Source organism: Opisthocomus hoazin, chromosome Z (assembly GCF_030867145.1).
Source record: "Opisthocomus hoazin isolate bOpiHoa1 chromosome Z, bOpiHoa1.hap1, whole genome shotgun sequence".
Lineage (NCBI taxonomy): Eukaryota > Metazoa > Chordata > Aves > Opisthocomiformes > Opisthocomidae > Opisthocomus > Opisthocomus hoazin.
Genome location: NC_134454.1, coordinates 62173270 through 62200567, shown reverse-complemented (window position 1 = coordinate 62200567; position 27298 = coordinate 62173270). Strand labels below are relative to the sequence as shown.

The window sequence follows — 27298 nt, the reverse complement described above, 5'->3', positions numbered from 1 at the left end:
CTTAAGGAAGCTTTAACTATAGAACGGTTATGGAATTGGTAGTATGTGGTTTTGTAGTCTGTGCCACAGAATGCATAAACAAGTGTCATGTTGGTTCCTTTAAGAATATTACAGCTATTGTATATAAAACTATTTCTTATTTTATGATTTCAGGACTTCTGCTTTTTACTGTCTACCAGAGCTGGAGGGTTAGGTATCAATCTGGCATCTGCTGACACTGTAGTTATATTTGATTCTGACTGGAATCCACAGAACGATCTGCAAGCACAGGCTAGAGCGCATAGGATAGGACAAAAGAAACAGGTATGCATATTCAGCTTTAAGCTCCAAACTGGAAGGAGAGTTTCATACTGTCTGCACCATTCAGTCATCATGTATTTTTGAGAATAACTTATACTTGCTGCTTATGTTCAAAACAGTTGGTAGTGCTCATTTAATTTTCTTTTTTTTAAAATCTCCCTGTATGGAGAGACAATATGGCAGCTGTGGTATATGAATGGGAAAGGAAGAAGAGTTGTGGGCTTCTCTGTCCCACATTCATTGGCATCATGTCATTCTAGAAAATAACTGCTACATCAGGCACATCCTTCTTGCTTAAATGTGTCTTAATTCTCTTCAGGTTTCTTTCTTGCAGAATATGTACGGTAATAATTGGAGATGTGACAGTTTGGCCTGTGACAATGCTTGTGCCAAATCACTGAAGTTTAAAAAAGACAGGTCTAAGAGTTTATTTCTCTGTTTTTTTTTAAAAACATGTAAAGACTGATAACGTATTTCATATTTTAAACCAGTCAACAAATGGAGAAGATGTGTAGTGAAGACTGAGATTTCTCCTTGTTGCTGTTTACTTTTTTTAAAAATACATAGGTTAATATTTATCGGCTCGTCACAAAAGGATCAGTAGAAGAAGATATTCTTGAAAGAGCCAAGAAAAAGATGGTGTTAGATCATTTAGTAATTCAGAGAATGGACACTACAGGGAAAACTGTACTACATACGGGCTCTACTCCTTCAAGGTATATTTGTATTTATTTCAGTACCAGTTTACCCTTAAGTATATTTTACAAGTAAGTAAAAATGTAAGTTATTTTACTTGGTTAATGAAAGGCAAAATAAGGTTAAATAAGTAAAGAAGCAAAGTCTTTGTAGATTTTTATTTGCATATTAAATATACATTAAAAATGTATATAGTTTTTATTTAACGGTAATAAGAAAGCTTATTTGTGTTATAGAGAAAATTTCCACGTTACTAAGATAAAATGCTTTTTGTGAAACATCCGTTATTTCAGCTCAACACCTTTTAATAAGGAGGAGTTATCAGCAATTTTGAAGTTTGGTGCCGAGGAACTTTTTAAAGAACCTGAAGGAGAAGAACAGGAGCCCCAGGTAAGCAGTGTTTCTGGACTAGATAGAGAAAACAACCAAAAATATATATAAATTATTTCATTGTAAAGAGAAACTTCTTTTTTAGGAAATGGATATAGATGAAATCTTGAAGAGGGCTGAAACTCGAGAAAATGAGCCAGGTCCATTAACTGTAGGAGATGAGTTGCTTTCACAGTTCAAGGTATTGCCCTCTTCCCTCCCCCCTGCCACAATTACAGTTTCCTTTATAAGTAGCACTATTTTTCTTTTGTGTACTTATCTGTCTCTTTATTCTTACGAAATAGATGCCTCAGTAAGTCAACTCTGTATCTCTAATAATATGTCTTTTTACCTACCATCAGTATAAACATTTAAAAATATATGATGTATTTTGCTAATAAGAGATATTTATGAATGTGTTAATGACTAGAATTCTAGGTAGTTCTGTGTTTTATTTAGTGCTTTTGTTGTTAAGCAGCTGTGGTGTTGTTGAGCGCAAAATATAAAGTTTTAATTTCTTAAACGATGACTTTTTGAAATAGCTTTTAGCCATGAAGTCAACTTAAATGCCAGGTATTTCAAGTGTTGCCAGTTAAACATATTATAATTTGGGTGCAAAAAAAAATGCAGAGCGTGATGTGTTTGTTTAGATCAGCAGATTATTAAATAGCTTTTCTGCTGATCATTGATTTGCAACATACTTTGATTTCTACGGTGTATTAATGTTTGGTTAGTTTTATATTGTAGATTCACATTAACTCAGGCATTGAAATGTTGTTAGCCCTGTTTTGAAGGAAGTTAAACAATAATCATAAGCTATCAGGGAGATGTTTCGTGATGCGTCTGTATTAATCAGCTTTTGAAAGAAGAAAAAGATTCTCATGACTTCTAATCTTAGACCATGTTACATGGAGTCTGTGTCTGTTTCATAAATGCATAATAATACATTCAGTAGAGACACTGTTTCATGAAGCATTTTGTATGTGTAAATTTTATATATGTTGTAAAACAGTAACATATATATACATGCATAAAATATGCCATCTAGAGATTTATTTTCCTAAAATATTAGTTGCTTAGTCTTTTTCAAATAAAGTCATGTGTTGATTTGATGAAAATACGTATATTCTGATATACAAGGTGGCCAACTTTTCCAATATGGATGAAGATGATATTGAGTTGGAACCAGAAAGAAATTCAAGAAATTGGGAAGAAATCATTCCGGAAGTCCAGCGGCGAAAAATAGAAGAGGAGGAAAGACAGAAAGAACTTGAAGAAATATACATGCTCCCAAGGATGAGAAACTGTGCAAAACAGGTGTCCCTTGATTCTGACCGAGTTGTACTTTTATGTTGCTGTTGGTTTAGTTGGTTTGTTGGGGGTTGGTGCTGAGTTTTGGGTGGATGTTGTTTTTTTTTTTCTTTCCTTCCTTTCATGAACACGTATTTTTGACAGGCTAGGTAACACTTATGTTTGTTGAAGTAGCTTTGAACTACTTATTCTGAAATTCCAGATCAGCTTTAATGGAAGTGAAGGGAGGCGCAGCAGGAGCAGAAGATATTCTGGATCTGATAGTGACTCCATCTCAGAAAGAAAACGGCCAAAAAAACGTGGAAGACCACGAACTATTCCCCGAGAAAATATTAAAGGATTTAGTGATGCAGAGATCAGGCGGTGAGATATGGGGACACATGCATAATTAAAGGGACAAGACAATGTTGTTATTATTGTAGAGCTTGAAAGTACAGAAAGCAGTCCATTTTTCCTGAATTTCTTCAGAAGTTTTTTGTTCTAGGCAGTGAATGTTTTACCTTCTGTACTGTGTGGTGCTGACGTAGTGAATTGTCATGGCAAGAATTTGAACTTATTTTAATGAGGCATAAAATTAAGTTTGAAAAATATTCTGGATTGTTTTAAATTTGTTAATTCCTGCAACCCGTGAAGACAGGTGTTACAATGGTTGAGCTTTTTCTTTCTGAGCTTTCATACAAGCAAAATAATCTGCTTCCCATCATTTTATTTTAAAAACTGCAGTGCTGAATATGTATACCTTTTATGTGACAGATTAGAGTGTGTATCTTTTAGATGGCAGATTAGAGACAGAATACAAAATCCTGTTTGAATCTTGTACAGCAGGTCCCTTCAATATTTGATGCTAAAATATTTTTTTTGGCAGAAGGAGGAGGCATTGTTTTGTTTTGCCTTTTTGGGTTTGTGAAATGCTACTTTGCTGCTGAAATTTAAGTATGGATGTTTCTGTGAAATTCTGTAAAGCTTTCAAAATACTTTTGGTTAGATAAATAACTTTAAAGATCCTTTTTCCTTTTCCATTTCATGTAACAACACAGTGAACTGGTACTTTTTCAAGGCTATTGTTGTGCTTGCACTAGCAATTTGAGGCCTTGGTTGTTGAGGAAATCTTTTTCTTTTTTAAAAATTATTTTTATTTATGTTATTCTTAATTCCCTTCTATCCCAGGTGTCTCCTCCAGTTTCTTTCCATCACTTACACATTCCTACTGAGACTATCTTTCATGTCATATTTTCCAATATATTCAAAAAAAGAGCAATCTACAGCATAACAAAATGTCTGAAATCTCTATTTAGTGTAAATCCACACTAAATTTTTCTTATTAGACACATCCAGCTGCCTGGTCTTCTGTCTTGTGAAATTAAATTGTACCTTCTATTATTTTATTTACGTCTATTCTTAAACTAATAAAACTCTGACTTTGGGTTATCTGGATATACTAAATTGCCCTACTCTATTTTTTTTTTCCCCTGATTGTCCATATAGTATTATACTAAGATTAAAATTGTATTAATACAATTTTAAAACTAACGTAGTTAAGCATACTTTAAAATGGCAAAATTATTTTCTGTTACTAGGTTTATCAAGAGTTACAAGAAATTTGGTGGCCCTCTTGAAAGGTAAACTTGTTTGACTATTATTTGTGTAGCAACTTGGAACCTTGTTTTCATAAAAATTGGAACAATACCTTTCAATTTACATGACTGCCTATTTTTATTTTATGCTTTACCTGATGTCGTGTGTAATCTTCATTGGTGATAATCAGTTGTCTTGTTTGATAGCCTCTTGAAAGCCTATCAGTTTATCCACTGTGACTGTCAAGTTAGTTTTGAGTTTTCCCTGTTGTGAGTTCTTATTTTTAAGCTTTCTTTATTATTCCATATTTTTAGGAAAAACATCCCATCCTTATTTTCATTAAATATATTTATGGTCCATATGAACATACTATATATAATGATTCCTTTTCTTTTTTTAAAGAAACGTACGGTAACATAACTCAATACTGTAGGGTTAGTGTCCTTTACAGTTCTTGTTCTATTGTCCTCTGATACCTGACTCACTTTCCCCCTGCCTCCCCCCTCCTTAGATCAAAGTTGTACAGAGCATAGCAAGTGCATGTGACGGATAACTTATGTGATCCTTAGTCTAGTTTCAAAGTCTGAAGGAGTCATTCACAGTTACTAAAGTTTCAGAGCTATAAAAATGTGTATTTATTTTATTACAGGTTAGATGCTGTAGCTAGAGATGCTGAGCTAGTTGATAAGTCGGAGACAGATCTTAGACGTTTGGGAGAGCTTGTACATAATGGATGCATTAAAGCTTTAAAGGACAATTCATCTGGACAAGACAGAACAGGTACAATGTGTTCAGGGGGGCTTGGAGGGCACTAAAAGTGTCAAGAAGTCTGAATTATTCTTGCACTCTGATCATAACAAAACCTTTTTGTTGAGGAATAATATAAACAAAAATGTTGGCATGCTGGGTGGTTTTAAAAAAGCGTTATAGTAAGATTCACTCCCCCCCCCCCCCTTCCATGTGTGAGTTGTCATTGGAGAATGCAGTATGTTTTTGCTTTGCTGTGAAACTTATAAGTAATCTGTTATTACCTCGAAGACCTTTTGGTTCTGGAGCTTAATTCAAGCATTTGGTTAAGAAGAAGTCATTTGGTATAATTGAAAATTTGCTGCTGGATCATCAATCTTACTTGTTTTCTTTACATTTTTCAGTATCATGTTTGTGAAGGTAAGTATTTTAATAGCTTTGTGATTTGTTTTCAGGCGGTAGACTTGGGAAAGTTAAAGGACCAACATTCCGAATCTCAGGAGTGCAGGTGAATGCAAAGCTAGTCATCTCTCATGAAGAAGAGTTGGCACCATTGCACAAATCCATTCCTTCAGATCCAGAAGAAAGAAAAAGGTATTGATTTTTGTTTTTTTGAGGGAAATAGCAATGTAGAAAATTTTCCAAGTTTTATTAGCTTTTTTCAGACAACTTTGACTCAAAGCACATTGAGACAGCATTGTCCCTCTATTCCCTGTAAAGACTGGCAGCAGTAACCTGCTCCACATCTGTTCTTCATTCTTTCTTCCCTTGCTGTAGAAGCCAGTATCAGCTTTGGCTTCTCAGTTGTATTCACTGGGAACTGTGGTCAGTTACTACTAATAATACTTTGTCTTTCTAATTTATTTCTGCTAGATATGTCATCCCATGCCACACCAAGGCTGCTCATTTTGATATAGATTGGGGTAAGGAAGATGATTCCAATCTGTTAATAGGCATCTATGAGTATGGTTATGGCAGCTGGGAAATGATAAAAATGGATCCTGATCTCAGTTTGACACAGAAGGTATGTCATCTACAACATTTCATCAAGGAGTCTTTTTGTTTAGGTTATAATGCTACGAAGAACAGTTACTGGAAGAGCTTATTTTATGATAGCTGAAATTGCAGAGACATTAGATGTCAGTTATCCTTCTTGATGTCCTTCTTGTGGTATATTATTAGATTTTAAGGTCTTGTGTATTTGATCGAAGTATGCCTTCTTGCAGTCAGTTATGTTGCCATGTTTCCGTGTTAGCTGGACACCTGTCACTTGAATTTTTCTCTTCAGTCTTTTCCTTCTCTGACGATTTTGTCTTCCTGAACTATTGGAAGGGAGATTTTTCTAGAGATTTGATTTGGTTTCCCCGTTCCCACTTAATCCCCAGGTTCTTCACTTGAAACTGTCTTTCACTCACAACATGAGAATAGCTGTATTAGAGTTAGTGCAATAGCTTCTAAGCAATACTGAGCAACAGGTATTGAGGGAGACTAAACTTTGCGACAGTGCCAACAACCTATAGCTTTGGGATTTGAGGGGCCAGGCTTGTGTCCAAATTTATTTAATAATAATTCCTACTCCTGCCTTCCATTAATTTGCTTGGTTTTTTGAAACCACCCATTTATATTTTTGGCATCTGCAGTACCCTCTAGCGAGTTCTGCATTTGGAAGATGAATTAGGTAGGAGTTCTGTGGATGACTGGTACAGAAGCTCAGAATTTCTTAGATAAACTATCGAAGTGGAAATGGAAATCGGAGAGTGGTTTCTTGACTTTGTTTTAAATTGTGAGGCAATTTCCAAGACTCTGCATTGGCTGCATGACTGGAAAGAAATGAAAACATCTAAGAAATTCTCCTTTGCTTCAAGCATGCTGGCATATTTGCTAAGTATAGTTGAAGTGGATTGCTCTCCACCTTCTGTGCAGCTTTTTCTGTTCCCTGTGCTCCAGGCTAGCATCTTTCAAACTTGATAATATGTACTCATAACTGTGATACTGCCATTGTTCTCCTCAGATTTTGCCTGATGATCCAGATAAGAAGCCCCAGGCGAAGCAATTACAAACCCGTGCAGACTACCTCATTAAATTACTGAATAAAGACCTTGCAAGGAAAGAAGCACAAAGGCTTGCTGGTGCAGTAAGTAAAATTTGGCATTTATTAGTGAGATAAAACAATATACTTGTGGACATGTCAGCTGATCCTTTTTCTATTTTTGTTCTGTTCTTTGTGTAGTACTTTGTACAGTACTCTGTACTGCTAAATAAGACTAACTCAAGAAATAAATTGAGAGTTTCACATTGTATTATTCTCTTATTATTTGTATGTATTCTCTACTGTTGCAGTATGCTCTGTCTCCAGTCCTGAGAAAAGTAGTGGTCATTAGTGGCAATAAATAAAATGAATCCTTTATTTGATGTAAAAACAAAGTTTTTTTTTGCAACTGTGCTACAAAGATGCTTGTCAGTTGACATATTAAAGAGACAAATTTGTATGCAGGGCAATTCAAAGAGGAGGAAAACAAGAACTAAGAAGAATAAGGTGATAAAGGCTGCAAAAATAAAAGAAGAAATAAAAAGTGATTCTTCACCACAACCCTCAGAAAAATCTGATGAAGATGATAACAAGGTTAATGTCTTTCATATGGTAAAGATGGCTATTCAGTTCTTCCTATTAGTATCTGTTTCTATCTTCTGCTTGACTTAAAATTGAGACATCCGAATGTCATCCTTTTCTTGTGCCCACTACAGTTGATGTTGCATCAGTACAAGAACATGGAAGACTGTATCTCTTTTAACTTAATGATAAGTTAATAGCTGAGGAATTATGAGCAGTTTTCCAAATTATATTAGAAAAAAATAGTGTAGTCTAATTACAAGTGGCATTGCTCAGTGTCAGCATTCTTTAAAGAGTTCAGCGCTGTATCTGCTGGAAATGTAAACCTAATGTAACACACAATTATAAAACTAATGTTTCTGGCTAATCTCTTGCAACTACTGATAATGATTCTTAAGGTAAAGCTTTTTATTCAGGCTCAGGAAAAATCCATCAAGGTCAATTAGAATGAGCAGCATGAATAAATGATCAATTTCAAGTCTTGCACATGAAAGTTCCTGTATACGTCATGGTTTTCATTATCCAAAAAGACTATTTAACTGACTGTTTAACCTTGTTATGTTCTGTTACTTCTAATGTGTCCTTTAGGTTTCTACTTTTGTTGGGTCTTTTTATTTCTAACATCTATCACACAGCAGAAACCACTAGAGATGAAAATTTAGGTAAAGTATAGGGTCATGTCACAGCTAATTTTATGACTTTGAAAGTAGCTGAAATAAATCAGTGCAAATCTATATGTATCATAAAAATACTTCCTTCCTGGTTTAAAATAAACTGACGTGTCTTACTTATCTATTTTAAACTACTGCAAACCATTGTGATTGTCACCTCACTCTAGAGGAAAAAATATTTATGTGAATATGTAGTTAAAACGGAGTCAGCCTTAGAAGAATCATGATACATCGGTAAAAAATAGTCATTTTTAACAAAAGTATTCTTGTATGTGTTTAAATTACACTATGAAGAATAAAATGTAAATCCAGAAAAAAACCTAAAATTTGAATGTAGACTAGCTTATGTTTATAGATACAATAATTTATATGGAATGTAAGACTAAGAACTGTAAGTGTTGTCACAGTTGCCAGTAAATTAACAGGGGCAACTGAATCCTAAAACTAAGCAAGTTAAATGTTCAAACTAATTAAAAAATGAGTGTTAGACTTCATCTCCACTCAGAAGACACTGCCAGTCAGTTGACTGATTTGTTATGTTTTAGGAGAGTGTCTAGAATGCTGTCCTCTCTTGTTTATTTAATAACAGATATTCATCACTTTAATACTTTTGGATGGAGACTAACAATTGCATTCCTGAAAACTGGACTATATACAAGAATGGGCTTTAACCACCTAAACAGTTGGCTTTAGATACTTAGCTGACATACTGTGTGCAATATTTAAAACTTACCTGTTTGACTGCTAGAACATTCAGGAAACTGTTGAAGTCATTGGATTTTTGCTGAGAAGTTTCCGTGATACCTAAATACTGAAGTCCTGGTTGGGCTGATTACTTGATATCACATCTAATTTGTTTGGATTCATGTATTAGACATTCTTTCATCTGTTTTTCCACAATGGATTCTATATATGCCTTTCCAGGGTGTATTCAAATAAATTCAAATATTATAATGATCCTTGCACCTGTACATAATACTTCTGTTACTTATTATAGCATTTGTCTGTGTCTGAAAGGATTTCATTTTCCATCTCAAACCTTAGAAGTGAGTATTATAAAGACCGGTGGAGTGGTATTTTGTTCACCTTCAAATAATTAAATGGGCCCCTGTCAGACAATCTGTAGCTAAGACTTTTTTTAAGCCTAGTAAAAAGAACATCTCTGGAAAAGAGAAGGTTAGGGCTCTGTTACTTTGTCCTGTGAATGTTTAATATGGGATTGGTAAAAAGTTACTGGAACAAAAGTGACCAGAACAGAGGTCTTTTAACATCCCCATCACTTCAGTGTCCTGACCAATTAGCTCAGTTTTTCGAGGTCTACTTCTGCATAGTTTTTAGCTCTTCAGAGCCTCATTACCTTTCAGAGGGACATGATTCTAAGTTAAGTGGACATAATTTCTCACCCTCATGACAACTGCCACATCAGTACTTGCTTTGTCACATCAAGGAAGTAAGCATGTAGTTCTCATCTTTCTTTACAGCTGCATTCAGTTCTATTTGATAACTGTTAAATCTATGTCCAAAAAGACAAAAATGCACAGATAAAAAGTATCTTTTAATCTCATAGTTACCAAACTTGTATAGACAGGAGATCGGTTTGATGTGACATATATGCTTGCGTATTGCAGGATGAGATTGTTTCAGTGAAACATCTACATAAAAAAATTAAAGCAGAAAAAGAAAATGAAGAAAAGCCTGAGCCAGATATTGATATAAAGAAGGAAGCTGAAGAAAAAAGAGAAACAAAAGAAAAAGAAAATAAGAGGGATTTGAAAAGGGAGAAAAAAGAAAAAGAGGATAAGAAAGAATTAAAAGAAAAAGATATTAAAGAAAAGAGAGAAAACAAAGTAAAAGAATCCACACAGAAAGAAAAAGAAGTAAAGGAAGAGAAGGTAACTAGGTTTACTTATTTTATATAGCACTAGAAAAGGCCGCTAGGTTTATGTGAATGATTTTGAGATGAAAAGGTATTTTGGATCTGATCAGTTGTCCTTTCATTGATGTCTTGTATCATTTGAAATTTTATTTTTACTATGTGAAACCATGAGGACAGGCATTTGAAATGGGAAATTGCATCTTTAGTGATAGGTATTTTAGTAGGATTGAGAGTACAAGTGTGTGCAAGAAATTCTTTTTTTGCTTTTCCATTCTCCTTTTCCATCCCACAGAGAAAGTAAAATGTGTCATTGAGTGTCAGCATAGTATTTATTCTTGTTATTGAAGAGAATGCAGTAGTCACGGGGATTGTCATGTGTTACAGGATAATTCCAGAGCCAAAATAAAGTTTATTTAAATATTTTTATATCTTGTTCTTAGGGAAATGAAATTAAATCTGAAAATAAAGAAAAAAATAAAAAAATTCCGCTGTTGGATACTCCAGTTCATATTACCGCAAGTAGCGAACCAGTTCCTATATCAGAAGAATCTGAAGAACTGGATCAGAAAACTTTTAGCGTGGTAAGTCCATTTTTGATAAGTTAGTTTTTTATATTTGATGGTCTAAATGAGGACAATTTTTGATGTTCTTAATTCTGTTATTGGGCACAGTAACACAGGTGATCTTTTGCTAGTGAAGTCTCAGATCAATGAATGTCATTGGCATTGTAATTTTTGTCTTCATTCCAGCAGTTTTATTTTGTTGTTTACTGTATTTATGTAGGATAGTAGGAAAACTTATCCAGTGGTCTGTGTGCTGAATAGCTTTAGAATATAAACTGTAAAGATATATCCTCAAGAACAACTTGTGTATCCTGCTTCTTAAAGAGCAGATGTGAATGAACTTCAATGCAGTTGGTGGAGTCTCTACCTTCGCCTTATGACACATACCTTTTTTCTTTGTAACATAACAAGTGAAATTAAGTTTCAGCACTTTCCCCCTGAAGTATTGCAGCCTTACATTTGTACACACAGGAAGCAATAAATGCTAAAGCCCTTAGAAATACCTTGGTGGAGTAATATCTTTGACACCACAAGAATTTTGTTTAATCGCTGCTTCTGACTAAGAACAGAATCAATAACAGAGGAAAAAAGGTACATACACACAATTTATGTGCAGTTTTATAGGTCAGCTGGAGGCTTTGTAAAGGTATCAGTGAGTTCCTCTGAGCAGCTACTCTCCTGTAGGTATTTTGTCATTCAGATTTCAACAGCTGTTTCTGCCAGCCGGGTTTATTGGGGCTGTTGTGGGTGCTGGCTGTGACATGCAAGTAGATTTTCTTGAGTATGGCAATGACTGGTCTATGTATGGTTTTATTCTAAACATTCCATGTAACTCACCTGTGACTTCCAGGATGAGCCACTTGATTTCAGTGTATAGTTACATTTTTCTGATCACTTCCATATTTAAGCATTGCATTCTAAACTATCTTTTAAAGGCTACTTTAAGCTGTGGCTAGTGCAATATGTAATGCAGCTCCTTAGTTACTTAGTGGCATGAGCTGGCAATGGAACAGCTTCCCTGATTTTTCTTAGTTGTCCCTAAATGCGTACATGGTAATGGTGATATTTCATTTTATTCTATTCCAAACATATGTTTGGGTTTTCATTTTTTTTTTTTAATCTGCAGACTTCTTTTTATTCTTACTGGGAGTAATTCTAGGTTGGGTCTGTGTATAAAAAAACTTTCCCCCCCCCGGCTTTTTGTTCTGGAATGCCTGTTTATCGTTATGCCATGGTCACATGCAGTCTAATTAGCATCTTTAACCACACTTTCTATGGAAATTACTACTGTGGGTTGTTCACGCTTAACTAATTTGGCTCTTTGTGACAAGGAGAATATGCATTTCATCTGTTTGCCATGCTATTGTCGTTGGATGGTATTCCTAAGCAAGTGTCTGTAGTTTAAATCATGCCAACTGGTTTTATCTGGATTTATTATTAAAACATTTGATTCAAAGTGTGAAAATTCAAGAACACACATACGACATACGTCTGCGTTGCCATCACTGTTGTTACTAATCTAGGCATACCCAAACTACCTTTAGATAGCACAAGTTCTGCTAGTATCTGCATAGCACGGAGGTTTAAAAACTGCTTAGAGAAGCAGTGTGGATCCTCTGCTGAATGCCAGGTGAATTGTGGTATAAAGTGCCTGTTTGAAATGTAGTGAAAAGTCTCATATTTGACATTGAGTTTCTATAGCTTCCAAGGTGGAAAAAGTGTAAGTCTTGTCCTATATGCTTGTGCTGAAAGTTAAAACTATGATCGTGAAACCCAGTTGTAATGAGTCCTTTTTCATCAGAAAATCCCTATTAAATTGATTAGCTTTCTAAAATCCTTGATACCTGTATTTTATATAATCTAATGCTTTCATAGAGGAGTGAATTTCAAATTGGGTTTAAAATACAGTTTTTTTCAAAGGAAACCTGTAAAACATTTTTAAGAGGTATGAGCAAATCTTGTGTTTTATTTGGCTCGTAACAATACTGTCTGTGCGTGTGTGTGTATATATATCTCACAGTAAAGGGTGGGCCGCATTTTAGAATTCTTTTGAATTAATACATTCCTTTTTCCCATTTTACAGTGCAAAGAAAGAATGAGGCCAGTCAAAGCAGCATTGAAACAGCTGGATCGACCAGAGAAGGGCCTTTCTGAAAGAGAGCAGCTGGAACATACTAGACAGTGTCTAATCAAAATTGGGGATCACATTACTGAATGTCTGAAGGAGTACACAAATCCCGAACAAATTAAACAGTGGAGAAAGTAAGTTACTCCCCATAGTTTTTCTTGAAAATGGAGTATCTGTAATTACTTCTATTAAGCAAATAGTTTTTAATTATTTCTCTCATTTTTTTATTCTCCCTTTCTTGTATCTTTCTGCAGTTCTAAATAGGCTTCTATAAATAAAGATGATTATAGATGGTTCTGACTTTCAGTGGACTTTTTTGTATTGCGTAGCAATGCATTTTGTTCAGTAGGTGGAGTCATCTCACTTCTTACAATGAAAAGCAAATACTAGATAAGCTGTTACTTAGATTGTGTTTAGTGGAAAAGCATTCTTACCTTTAAGGATCTGTTTTTTTCAACTTTGAGGAGTTCTTTTTTAATTCCTACTAAATAGGCAATTCTAAATTTGTGTTGAACTTTGTATGATTTTTGAGTTTCAGAATTCTTTGTTCTTTTTAAAATATACTCTAAAATTGCATATTAAGTATGACTTGCTAAAGGTATTTATCGTAATGTATTCAGATGTATTTCAAACATGAAAGATGAGTTTGCACTTTTATGAGGTGCCAATTTAAAAAAATTCAGAAAAAATGTTAGTTTGTAAACTTCATGCTTCATTAAGTTCTTAATGCCATTTGAGTTACTTGTGTTGGAATGTGCAGTTTAATCTTTTATGGTTGAAAATACTTCCTGCACTTCCATATGCAGAAGTATGTTAAGTGTTTAATTTTCTTGAAAACTTCTGTTAGTGTAGAAAGTTTCTGCTGTTTTTATTTGCTTTGCTTCACAGTATTAAGGTGATCTGAGATACAAAACGAAGATCCATGTCTTACATTTTGGTAAATGTTGTATTTCTTTAAGTGGAAACTCGTAATAGAGCTATTATTCATAATAATGCTACAATATTATGATAAATAAAATATGTATTTCAACCATCTTTGATAAGAAGTGTAGTTAATCTACTTCGGTTATACATAGCTATACAGGTATCATTAGGCACAGCATTGACTGGTTATCTGCTTTTGCAAATCGCTAGACCAAAATCATGTTTAAATAATCACAGTGAAAGTGCAGACTGTTGCTTCCTGAGCCTGCACAGTTCAGACACGTCTGAACACTAGTATTCTATAGTCTCTTTTAAGCATTCAACCTGTGAATTTGACTAAAAGAATTCTAGACTTCAGATCTGTTACCTGTGATCATAGAAGCAAATGTTTTCTTCAGGGTTTTGGCATCTTGACAGCAGAACACTTCCTTTGTTCTTTCATTTCTTTCAGCACAGATTAAGCACAAATCTATTGCCATGCCACTTCCATCCTTTTTCACAATTTTTATTTGGTTTCAAAAGCTTTGACCAGGCTTTGGAATTCTGTGGAAAAAATTCTCTCACTGATGTTTTCATGAAATAAGTCTTGTACGTCAAATGTCTTGCACTGTAAGAGATTTCAAGTTTGGAAGAATTTTTACTTACTTTACTTATTTCAATTTTTATTTACTGAGTGGTAAATACTCAAAATTCAAACAAACTTTCAGAAGACTGAAAATAATAATAAACTGATAATAAATAATAAACTGATAATAAATAAAAATAAAAAATAATAAACTGATAGCTGCATTTTTAAGTAGTTTCACAAATCATTCTGTTAACACAGTTGTTATTAGTACTACTTTCCATGGACTTTCCACTGTGAAGTACTTATGATAAATATCATTGTGTGAGAATTTGTTAAAGGAATTAATGTTTCAAATTTTTGAAATACAGCTAGGTAATGGTTGCTGTGCAGGTAGGCAATACTCTAAATTTTTTAGTGTTTACGGTTTACTGAAGGTACCATTCAAATAATTTCAGTTAAAACCATGTTCTGTTGCATAATACAAGAAAAACAAATGTATAGAAGAATTATAACTTCTCTTTTCTTCTTCCTCAGAAATTTGTGGATTTTTGTCTCTAAGTTTACAGAATTTGATGCCAGAAAGCTGCACAAACTGTATAAACATGCAATCAAAAAACGCCAAGAGTCTCAGGTAATATTTTCAGACCCTTTCTAAATACATAAATATATATTTTAAGTACTGTAACTCTTTTACTAGATTTAAAGGATTATAAGGAACAGAGAAATACACTTGAAGTAGCATTTGTGTTTGTAGTAGTCTTTTTTGTTAGGATGTTTTTCTAATGATTCAGATGAACTTTGGGATTTAGCAATGAGGTTTTGTACTTGTTTCTTTCAGCAACACAATGACCAGAATATGAGCGGCAGTCTGAATACACATGTAATTAGAAATCCGGGTAAGAAACATTAAGTATATTCTTGTGTTAGGTACCTTAATTTTCATGTTTATTTAATTTCACACATCTCCTAGATCTGTCTCCCACATTACTAAGTATAGAGATAGGCTGATTAGCAAAACTGCACTAGTTTGCTAATGAAGTCTCGGTGTGTGCAGACAGAAGCTGGTGTTTGCTGGTTTTAGTGGCAAGTTATTTGACCATCTTCTGAAAAACTTTTGGAAACATTTTTTTTTTGTTTAATTTTGGGGAAGGAGAGACGTCTTTGCAAAACCTGTAGATTTATTGGAAATTCTATGCCTATTTGTAGCTGTTCTAATGTCAGTACTGTGTAAGAAAGCAAGCTATTCCTTGAAGTCATAGTTTATAATTAGTTACATGGGCTGTCTTTTACTGTTGACAATAACACCGATTTTTCTGTGGTCCTACACCTGCCTTATTGTAATGTTTGCTTTTGTGTTATGTAACACTGAATATATTTTCATGGACTTAAAATCATCGTAATGTATTTCAAGAATACCACTGAAAGACTTTCATTAACAAGGTGTACCTTTAAAACTGTTCTTCATGCTAAGGCCATCCCAAGTTGCTGTCATTGTATCCAAAATTTCTCTACTAAAGGCATCTCTACTCGCTGCTTGTTTGGACCACACTTAGCTTCTTGGACTGAAGGGAGAGGTTAAAAAGTTCAATTTATGAGTCCTACACATCTACATTCTAGGTTCATTTATGAGTCCTGCACATCTACATTCTTCCTTCTTACTTCTGGTTTTTCTTCCAGTTCTCTCGCGTTACTGCATTTGTCTTTCAACTGTTTAGATCTTTTTTTTCTGTCAAACTATGTCAGTTTCATACTGCTTTACATCTGAGAGGTAGAAGTGCTGTTTGAATTGGATGAAGAAGAGACTTTGAGACTTCCTTTTAACCTCTGTTTTATTAAACAGATGTGGAAAAACTGAAGGAGAATACAAACCATGATGACAGTAGCAGGGACAGCTATTCTTCTGATAGACATTTATCACAATACCACGATCACCATAAAGACAGGCATCAGGGAGATGCTTACAAAAAAAGTGACTCTAGGAAAAGGCCCTATTCAGCCTTTAGCAATGGAAAAGATCACAGAGACTGGGATCACTACAAACAAGACAGCAGGTGAGTTTCTTCAGCAATTTTAGAATGTGTTCAGAATTCCCTTCCTGGTTTTGTAGTATGCTTGTAGAAAGCCCAAACCATCTTTTTTTAGTAATGCGAAATTACAGTGATGATATCTCTCTAATGCAGTTCTGTTACTTGACATAATTGTGGCTCTTAATGTTTAGTAACACTAACATAAATAACTTCTGGTTTTTAGATACTACACTGATAGTAAACATAGAAAGTTAGATGACTACCGGAGCAGAGACCACAGGTCAAACCTGGAAGGAAGTTTAAAAGACAGCCGGGCTCATTCAGATCACCGTTCCCATTCAGACCACAGGATACATTCAGATCACCGTTCCACTTCAGAGTACAGCCATCATAAATCTTCCAGAGATTATAGGTACCACTCAGACTGGCAAATGGACCATAGAGCTTCAGGTAGTGGCCCAAGGTCACCATTAGATCAGAGGTCTCCTTATGGTTCAAGATCTCCCCTAGGACACCGATCTCCTTTTGAACACTCAGCAGATCACAGAAGTACACCTGAACATACATGGAGTAGCCGGAAAACATAACAAAGACTGACACTTTCTGGACCTTCTTTTAGCCATATACAGTAAACTAACACAGTAATTGCCTTACATGACTTGAAAGATATGGACTTGGATATTCTATCAGTAGCAGTATTGTTACTTCTTTCCAGGATGCAAGGTCTATTATCCCAACAGAAGAAAAATATTTTTGTATTTAAAGTTTATGCTGCACTGTGCTGCAAATGTTGTGGCACTCTTTTTTAAGAAATGGAAGATGTTTACTTTTACAGGGACCTCAACACTGCCCCTTTCAGACTGGATCTTACTATAAAACTCTTCATGTCAGAGTGGTTTTAGGCTGAACATGTTTTAAATTATGTTTGTAAATGAAATTTTAAACACTGACCTGTGCTCATATTTCAGGAAGGAATTAGGAGTTTATTTTCTTTTGTTTTTTAGTAAATAACTCTCAAGGACTTTGTTCACTTTCCAAAGCTACTTGTTTACATTGTACACTGCGACCACCTTGCCGCTTTTCATCACAAGCTTGAATATTTAAATTCTGTACCTATAACTGTAAAATAGCCAGGATTTCTCCTGTTTGTGATCAGTTATAATGCCTTTTTACAAAACAAACAAATAATAATAAAAAAACAAAAGACAAACAAATGGCTGTAAATTATTGTAAATTAATTAAATGAGCTTTTTTCCCTCAGGCCTTTTGGACTGTTCCTTTCCCTACTGACTCAGGCCTTCTTATCACAAGTATGAAACAAAATCAGTGTACTTACATGTTTTAATAAAAGATCTTGATGGATTCACTGTTCAGAATGTGAAAATGGGGAAACATTTTATTCCATTTAGTGCTCCTTTTTTATTGGATACTTCACATACATGTTTTGGTTTTTTTGTTTGTAGGTTGGTGGGGGTGTTTCCCTATTAAACTGTCAGTGTTGTGATTGTTTGTAATGAAATGGTAAGAAATACCCAGCTGAACTTTGCTCTGGAAAGCTTTTCAGGTGCATTAGTTTTAGAGAAGGAGTGTTAAATATCCGAACACTTCAAAATCCAAATCAGCCAAAATTTATTGTAAATCCATTTGTGTTCCCTCTTCAACATGGGCAATAACGTCAAATGTGCTATGCAGCCAGTTAATATTTTAGATGATTTGAATGACTTTATTGACAGAATTGTTACACTGATTGTACATAGATAACTTCTATCTGACAAATTAAATTTAAACTAAAAGGATATGTGGGCTTTTGTAGTTTTCTGCCGTGTTTTTCTCTACAGTGTTACTTTTTCTCAGGTTTACCCATAAAAAAATTAAAACTCTCATGTACTAAATTTTAATATGCAATGTGATAATTACGGAAGATACGTAGCTTGGCATGCATCACGTGGTTGGAGCTGTATCTGTTGCTCAAGTCTTTCTCTGCTCTTGCAGTGTTGAGCGTTTTTCTTCCAGTTAAGCAGGTTTATATGAAAGCATTAATATAGAACCAAAATCTGTCCACAGAGTACCTGTTAGGATCTCACTGTAGGCAGAGCTGCTGCACATTAAGTTTTAAATTTCTTTAATGTAGGCTGGGACTCAGTTAGTTAATGCTGCTTCATTTCTTAGCTTTTCATAGTCCCAGGATCTGGAGGGTTGAGAGTTGTTCCGCTTTTAAGCTTTATTGCTGAAGCAGTGTTTAGGCAGTGAAGTGGTATCTGATAAGGCTGTGCAATGTCTGCCATGTGTCTTATGCTTCCAGTGGTGAAAATCTAGAAGCTGGAGCATCTCCAGCTACTGATTCCTATTGCTTGGGCAGTGTATAAGTCCATCAGCAGAGCACAGAGAGACCAGTCCCACTAAGCCTGGTTCACCATCAGCATAGCGATATTATGGCATGGTGGCTGTGCATGTCTAATGTGACATGGTTAGTCTGCATCCATTTTGGTAAATGTAGTTCAGAGAGACCCAAGATAAGCAAGACAAAATACTTACCTGGTGGCTTTGATGATTAGAGTATTTGGCAGTGTGAACTTAGGCTGTGCTAACTTTTATTCAGTGATATTTATAGATTTACAAATCACATTTGCAGCAGTTTAAATTTTTCCCCTTCCAATTAAGTATCAAGCTTGGTGGTGGAGATGACGTCCATTGACTGTAATGGTGTATCTTACTGTTTTGGAGAATCCCATATCCTCTGCTAATAAGCCATTTATAATTCATTTTCCGTGCATGCAGATTTGATCCTTCTTTCGTTTATTTGTAATGAAAAGTCTTCAAGGAGTGTGTCTAGTTCTGAAGCATCCATCTGATACTAATGTTGCCTGTCTGTAAGAGGTTTTGGGAGGTAAGAATTCTGGTGACTGCAAGAGAACTCCTCATATGGCTGTTGATAAAGATTCAGGTGTTTCATCTACCATGCACAGAAGTCTAAGATTTCCATCTTAATCCTGTTGGGTATTGCTAGTCTGCCATTCCCAGCACTGCCTAAAAAGAGTAGATCAGTGGTCAGTTTGAAAAAGCACTTTAAAAAATGTATTGCTGCTATTAGTTTTAGGGACAGAGAAGTGCATGGTCTGACTGGTTGCCATTAGTTCATCAAGCTGTCTTGGCATCATCATTTACCTGCTCACAGTCACTCTGTTTTTCCCCATTTTGAACTAAAGTGCAGATGTCCTGGTGTCTGAGCGGCACTCAAAGAGCTTCTGGTTTCTGAGAGCCTTTTGCTGCTCTCAGGAACAGGACTTGCAAATGATTCAGCACCAACCACAAAAGGATGGCAGTTTCTGCAGAAACATGATGCTCCTACAAAAGGAGTGTGCCCCAGCTGCCCTTTGAGACATGGATAGCACAGAAACCTAAAGCACTGATTCCATAAGCTGAGTAGGTTTGATGCCTGTCTTCCTTCTTTTCAGAGTTGAATTGTCTTATTTTGTCCCTGTACAATGTCATCAATAAATCGATCTTGTCACCTCCACAGCCCTTACAGCTGCAGCGTTCCCATACAAAGTGTAGAATCGCAGTGAAGTACTCTTGTAGTGGATGTATTTTAAGGAGCTGTTTCAATCTTCAGTGTTATGCTTGCTGTTGTGTCCAGTGACAGTAGCTTTTTTTGGTAGGAAATTACCTCACCATTACTTAGCAAGATGGGCAAGTCTGAAGACACTAAAGGAGATCATCCTGATACAGTTTTGCTTCCTCATGAGACATCCAAGTTTTATTGGAACAGCAAATTAATTAAATCCTAGCTTCTTTTAGTGTGCTATGGCTGAAATGAGGTCCTCTAATTTTTACATTTACTGAAATAAATGTAGACAATCTCTTGTTTCTATTAGACAGTAGTAAAGACAATTAAAATAGGTAACAGCCAGTATGAATGTATCCACTCAGGATCAACTTGTACTGAACAAGGCTTGTTTTATTGAACCATGTTGGGACAGATATGTAGTGCTGTCATTTCTATCTCTTCATTCTTCCAACAAGCTAGTATGGTTGCACCTGAAATTCAAGCTTTGTTCTTAAAACTTTATGCTGAAGCTTTTATTTGCGAAATGCTCCAGAAGCAGTAACTAAGAGATGCAATTGTGTGAGACACTGCTAGAGGCAAGAAACAAGAAGCAGCTTATGGAACACACTGTTTCTTATCCTTTTCATTTTTCTCTGTAGTCTAGTTATTCCTCTTAAGAGAAGAGCTGAGAATGACTGAGTAATGGGGAGCACATTCTTGTCCACACATCCTTACACTTTCACACTGCATGAGGTCAATGTAGATCTTCCTTTGGATATGGCCAATACTAAAACAAACAATGTTTCCAGCATATATTTTCCAGTCCCCTAGCCCTACCAATTTATTGGTAACTATCTTATTTTTTTATTATCAAAACCTTATGTGAAAAGTGAAGATTGCTTTGGGATAAATAATGACATTTAGTGATTATTGTTAATTTGCATAAAGAAGAATTGCCATTGTCCTATTGAAAAGAAAATAACTAATCCTAAAATTGAGCAAATTGGTCTAACTAATTGCAAGAGTTGGGCATTATTACCACAGTTGAGCCCGTGTAGTTAGGGGCACCATGCTTGCTTCAACAAAAAGGAGGGCATTGTTGGATGACAGTCTTACAGCTGTGTATGAGGTGCCTGGGTACACTTTATGCGGAAGAGGAGTCAGGTGTCTATTTCTCAGCTGCCAGCCAAGTGATCAGTGAGGAGATGGTGCCTCAAGGTACTGCCAGTCCCTCTGACCCCTTCTATTCAAACCTGAGGTATCCAAGCCCAGCCTTGTACTGAATGCCCCCGATTTTCCCAACCCAAACTTATCCCACCACCCGCCCAGCTTCACCCTCAGTGTGAGGTTTTTGTTAGCGTATCCCAGAGGCAAGGCTTTTTTCTCAGCCTCCTCTCCCTCTCACCATTGCTCTGCTTCTGAATCTATCTTTCCAACCCTATTCCAGCTTTCTACCAATGCCCTTAATGGCACCCTCCAATCAACTTGTTTTCTCCAGGGCCTCCAACTCAGTGCACTCATGCAGGTAGCCTGCAGCCTCTCTACAGGTGAGTTTTTTTAAAAAGACTGCTGTTTCTATTGCTAGCCAAGACCTACCTTTATTCTTGGGTGGCTGTTGCAGCTAGCGAAGCTTGTGCATCTCTGTAATACAAATTGAAGCTTGAATTCTCATTTTGGTGAGGATTTTGGAAACCAAGGCAGATTGCTCCTACCCAGAATCAACCAAGGCAGTTTTCAGAGAATAGAAAAGGAAGACATCCCAGGGGAAAAGTTATTCATGTAACATATCTAGCATTCTGTGAAAAATGTTGTGTTCTTGGGAAATGCTTAATAAAGAGCTCACATGTCACTTAATTTCATACAGCTGAGTTCATACAGCTAAGATGGGGGTTTACTGTAGTAACTGCTAGGCTAAAAATCATGTAGAGGAATGAGGGTGAGAAAGAGGTGAGATATGCTACAAGTCTGTTCTTAAGCTGTTAAAAAGGAGCTGGCAAAACTGCTAGAACTGGTAAAACCAGAGTGCTCCAGAGCACAGAGGTTTAATACAGATGCTGCTTAATGTTGCAATAGCCCTGTTTTTGACAGTGCTACAGACCATCAGAGTAGTTTAATGGTGGGTGAAATACTACAGTCAGAAAGTTGTCGTCCTAAGAGCAGCTACTGTCAAAGTACATTTCATGACTGTTATTAAAAGTCACCTGAAAAATACATAATTATGGAAGACTTCCAGAAATTATTGATGAAAAACTTTGAGAGGTTTTAAACTATAAACATTTGGTCCTATTAGAAGGCTGAAATTTAGAACTCTAGATTGCGTTCATTCACTGAGGCTGAAACTGAACATACTTGGGCCATTATTATTATTAATTTGCTAAAAGTATTTTATTTGTCACAAGTTTTTCAACAAGCTCAGTTTTAAGTCTGTCTTCTCTGAAAACAAACATCCAGAAATCATGTCAGAAAATCACATACCACTGATCACATGTAAGTTAATCAGCTTTTATTACTGCAGTAGTCTGTAAGACCTCCACAGAGTTTTAATTGCAAAAGAGTTAGCATTTGCTGAAGCCATTGGAGCATTTGAAAATAATATTCTCACTCATCATTTAAAATTAGCTACTGGTTTTCATTTGCAGTAATCCTAGCATTGATGAGTGACTACCTGTAGTGTATAGACCGATTAAATTTAACAAATGTTTCTTTAACATTCCTTTTAATCACACAGGAGCAAAAAGAACTTCAAAGCTTTGGGTTTTGTAAGCATGTCAAATCATCATTCCTTGAAGTGAAGCTTAACTTAATCTTATATTAGAATTTTCTACAATACTTAAGAATATGTTCTGTGAGACTACCTACGCCTATCAGTATCATAACTAAGTGCTATGTCTTGGGAATCTTGGAATTGTGAAATGTAGTTGACCAAGCAACACACACAACTAACCATGGCACTGAGCATTCATAATAAAACTGTCAGAAGTCCACAGTTTGAAATGCCTTTCAGTATGTCTGTCTGGAACAGTTGCTCCATCCCTTCTTGGTATTGTTTGCAAGAATTGTTATTATGAGAGTTTTAAATTTTTAACTAAATTAGATTGGTGGGGGTGTGATTATGTTCTTCCTGTAATGCAATCTGCAGCTGGATGTTCTACCCAGAACAGAATAGGCAGGAGATCAGTTTTAAAAGATCTCAAACAGAAAATTGTAGTTCTACTTACTGAAGTCTATCGAAATTATCAAATCTAGAAAGGTAAGGTCTAATCCAGTTTTTTTCCTGGTGTAAAAATAAGCAGGGCTGCAAAATTACCATTACCTTCCCAAGATCTTAAGTGTTCACTAAGTAATGTCAAATTCCAAATAAATACATCTGAAGAGTTAGGATCCAGATATTCATTAACCATAATGCTGGAGGGAAACGTGCAGGAAAGAGATACTCCATGAGATTTAATGAAAAAGAAAATGCACATGAAGCACTGCATTCTCTAGTTTGGTGCTTTAAAACTGTATTCTTCTCTTCAGATGTACTGTGATAGTCTCTAGCTAGAGACTGAAGAGAGATGTTTGGAGTATATGTCCATGAGCTAACAGAACAGATCACCCTGTAGGTCCCCCATATTCTGGTCAAGTTTTTAAAGTATCAACTCCCATTCTATCTGCTGTGTAATCTTTAATAGTGCAGTCTTCCCTATTCTGTTTCAATTAAGTGAATTAATTATAAGATTAATAATATTTACTCTCAGACAAGAATACAGCCAGAATACTAGAAGAAATTAATATGAAATTATCTGAAAGGTGCAGTATGCCCAATTATTAGTCTGCAAGTATGTATACCTATTGAAATACTTACTTTTGCGAAGTTCAAGCCTCAGACAATCATAGTTGACTGCCCTTCTGCAGTTTTAAAATTCTAGAGAAACTCCACAATCATCACTGCAGGCAGGAAAAAACCCAACCCTAATTGCTCTGTCACTGAGGGACAATGGGACAATGTGTGAAGTTTGAAGAGTTTGTATTATTTCCAGTTACAGTACTGAAAACAAGTATGATGTACCTTATAGCATCAATTTACTTGTAAATTATCCTTGTATATCCTTATACTTGTAAATTATCTCTAAATTTTTGAATATTCCATCTTTACTTAGGGATCACTTGTAATTTGGTGGAAAATTATTCTTAATAGGGAGAACACAATGTTATTTAAGTGTAAAACTCACACAGATCTTATTATTAGAACCACAACCCATGTTTCCATAATGAGAAAAAAGAAATTGTCATTACTAATTTGAAACTTGCTTACATTAACTGTGAGCCAAGTTATTTTTCCAGTCATAACCTAAAGTCTTAATATATGGTTTTGTAGAATAATAACACACAGAATAAACAGATAGACTGAGAGCTTACCATTTCTTTACAAAATACATGTTTTCAATAAATACACTGTAAACATTCAAAACTGAGGCAAGAATATTTTTAGATGACAGTATTTTCAATTTTTTTCCCATAAATGTAAAAGTGACTTTACATTTGCATAACTGCAAAACACATTACTTAGAAGTTAGCAGATTCCAGACTAAGTTTGCTTGCAGAATCTTAATTCAGACCCCTCTATGCAATTCTATCATGCAATTTTAATGACAGAGCCCCAAACTACTTTTTCTAAGGAAGCCCACTTCATCCATTGCAGACAGTACATGATGAGAGTACACTGCAGAGAATGCATTAAGTAAATTCAGTATTTCTTTTATCATTATCAGTGTATGATCATGGAATAAAAAACTAATCATTTCTTCTCAGGTGCAGTGATTCACTCAGTTTAGTACTGCAAACACTTTAAAATGTATGTTTTATGAGATGGTGTTATTCCAGCATAACAAGAGGGACATAAGACACACATTAGTTAGTAGTAATGTCTTTAAAACACCAGAATACTTTTATGCAAGTATTCTATTTTATCCCCAGTTGGTGCTTTCAAGTACTACAATTTATTCAGTGTTTCTTTATCCCTTAATATATTATTTCAGCCATCAGGATTGACTCAGATCTCTTGGCCTAGGATTTTTTCTCCTAGCTTATTCCTGAGCTCTTCAGGAAGGATCTCCAATTGCAGCAGGAAGGCAAGCATGGCCAGTGCCCAGTGTTCCTGTCAGTGCAAGCTGAGAGATGGGAGTTCATTTGCTTGTCTGAAAAACAGCATGCGGGACTTCTAATCACTAAATAAAATCTTTTCATTAGCTCTAGGCTTAAAAATAATATACTTGGCAGATGGGAGAAACAAAATGAGTAAGCCGAAAGCAGGCATATTGAGTCACTGTTCCAAGTCATGCATCAGCTCATAAATACTGGAAATGAACTGGATGTGTCCTGTTTCTCTATGGTAGAAAACTTGTATGTAATTCTCTTCCTCTCTTCTTTACACTTCGAAACTTGAGTGCTAAGTTGAATGAAAATTTTAAAAGTCAGCTTCAGATTCTCAGTGCACCAGTGTAGTTCTGACAAAATTGCTTCTTCGGGAATTTTTTTGAACAGAAGTGCGTATCAGGCTCATGAGTGAGACTCTCACACCTGCCTGTACCTCTGAGGGAGCAAATGTGGACCAGCTGCAACATTCCCTTGGTTCTCTCGTCACATCTGTTGCAGAGATGGCGAGTTCGTTGAATGTAATCTTAAAACTAAACACATCAGGCATGTGGTTATTTGCCTTGTTCGTATCCCACATATAAACACCCTGGTATTCACAGATGTCAAAATTACACAGAATGACAGAATAAGCAACCTTTGGACTATGCAGATGGCATCATCTGTGGAAAGCATTTTCTCAACAAACACTGTGGATGACTACTCCAGTGTATCTTCTATCTGCTTTATGAGTGTGACAGCAAAGAAAACCTGTAAGGCATCAGATCTTTTGGCGTTTGCTGAACACTGAACCTAGCTGCAACGCAGATACCAGGTTTGGAAGACTGGCCCTGAAATAACTGTTCCACAGCGACAGTGAAAAAATCTGAATTTCAGCCAGCTGTGAAAGATGTTGTTCCATAGTCATTCACAGGAATACTAGCACACAGCTGCAGATGAAAGAGCACGCATGATCTGTGGCAGTCAATAGCACCTGGCTCTCATGGCCTGCTCCTCCATTCATGCTTCTTGGGAGCATGGGAGAAAGAAGGAGTTTAGATAATAGTTGTGTGGTTACAGGTATTTAAATAAAACACAAAACATCCTGCATGAACATCCTCTCCTTGCCACCCAAACAGCAGATCAGTGTATGCTACAGGAATTTATTCACTCTACTGTAGCTCTGATTCTTCAACTGCAACATCTTTAAGAATCATCATTACTATGGGGGATAAATAGCAGTAGCAACCACAAATCACTAATTATAGTTGCTTATTTAATAACCATTTGACCACCCAAATTTGGAGGCTTCAGAATCTATGGAGACATCCACTTAGTCATATGTAAAAGAAAATTCTGTATTAGTAGTGGAAATATTCTTTTGGGGAGCCTAGTAAGGAAGAAATGCCTTGATATTTTGGGGGATATTTTTTTCAGATCTTCTTGTCCCCATATATCTGGATTATTACTTTCAGTAATTCAGAACTTACAACATTGACTTAACAGGTTTTAGTTCCTCACTGTTCTCAGACTCATTTCAGCTAGGTGCCTGATGTTATTGTTGTGGATGTACAAAAGCTTCCAGAAAATGTGAAATACTTGGCAAACACCTCATGCCAATCCACCCAATAGGATTTTAGGATTTTAGATTTGAGTAAGGACTGGATTTTTGAAGTGCATTTCCTGATCACTTCCACTCTCTGCACTTTGATTTGCACTGTAGAGCAGTCTCCCTCTGCACAAGGGCTGGTTAATTTCAGATGAAGCCAAAGGGGAAGACACCCTCCAAGCACCCAGGCCACAAGAGCAGACTGAAGACCAGCTGATGTAACCCCCTTCCCTGAAGGTGTGGGGGACGTGAATATTGGGTCCTCAACTCATTTTTTTTTTTTTCTCTGCAAACCCACTCCTACTGCACTGCATCACTTACTTGCCATGACTTACTAATGGAGACATCTTTCCTTCTTCCCACTGCATCAAGGTCAGGACAAAGGGATTAGAGATGACATCACAGACAGTGATGTACGTTACTTTTTAACTCGCTCTAGCCACCAGGAGGGTTTGCCACTGTTGGGCTACCTCTACAGAGAGACAAGGTTAGAGAGAGAGAGAGAGTTTTTGCTCTAACATGAGATGCTACCCCACCTATAGAAAGTATGAGTGACGTGTTTCAACCCTAATACAGTCTTTGAAGGCAAATCTCATATGGTATTAAAAAGCTGAGCATTTGTTCCAAGAAAGGACAGCTGCTGGATCAGGCCTCTGCGGTT

At 35.9% G+C, this 27298-nt stretch overlaps 1 protein-coding gene across 6 annotated transcripts in view; it reads left to right on the top strand.

Moving 5' to 3' along the window:
* Positions 1-18235, top strand: part of CHD1 (chromodomain helicase DNA binding protein 1) — a 55593-nt gene extending 37358 nt beyond the window's left edge. For 3 of the 6 annotated variants that reach the window (XM_075410780.1, XM_075410786.1, XM_075410785.1), the window contains 19 exons: positions 154-303; positions 868-1016; positions 1290-1386; positions 1472-1567; positions 2506-2682; positions 2879-3039; positions 4254-4295; positions 4901-5031; positions 5454-5592; positions 5872-6022; positions 7010-7132; positions 7493-7639; positions 9909-10172; positions 10597-10737; positions 12803-12981; positions 14874-14970; positions 15178-15235; positions 16180-16390; positions 16590-18235. In XM_075410780.1, the coding sequence (XP_075266895.1) occupies positions 154-303; positions 868-1016; positions 1290-1386; positions 1472-1567; positions 2506-2682; positions 2879-3039; positions 4254-4295; positions 4901-5031; positions 5454-5592; positions 5872-6022; positions 7010-7132; positions 7493-7639; positions 9909-10172; positions 10597-10737; positions 12803-12981; positions 14874-14970; positions 15178-15235; positions 16180-16390; positions 16590-16953 (2877 nt within the window). In that variant the 3' untranslated portion in view covers positions 16954-18235. The remainder of the gene's footprint in view (positions 1-153; positions 304-867; positions 1017-1289; positions 1387-1471; positions 1568-2505; positions 2683-2878; positions 3040-4253; positions 4296-4900; positions 5032-5453; positions 5593-5871; positions 6023-7009; positions 7133-7492; positions 7640-9908; positions 10173-10596; positions 10738-12802; positions 12982-14873; positions 14971-15177; positions 15236-16179; positions 16391-16589) is intronic. The other 3 variants (XM_075410782.1, XM_075410784.1, XM_075410783.1) reach the window with 3 other exon arrangements.
* The last annotated feature ends 9063 nt before the right edge of the window (positions 18236-27298 follow it).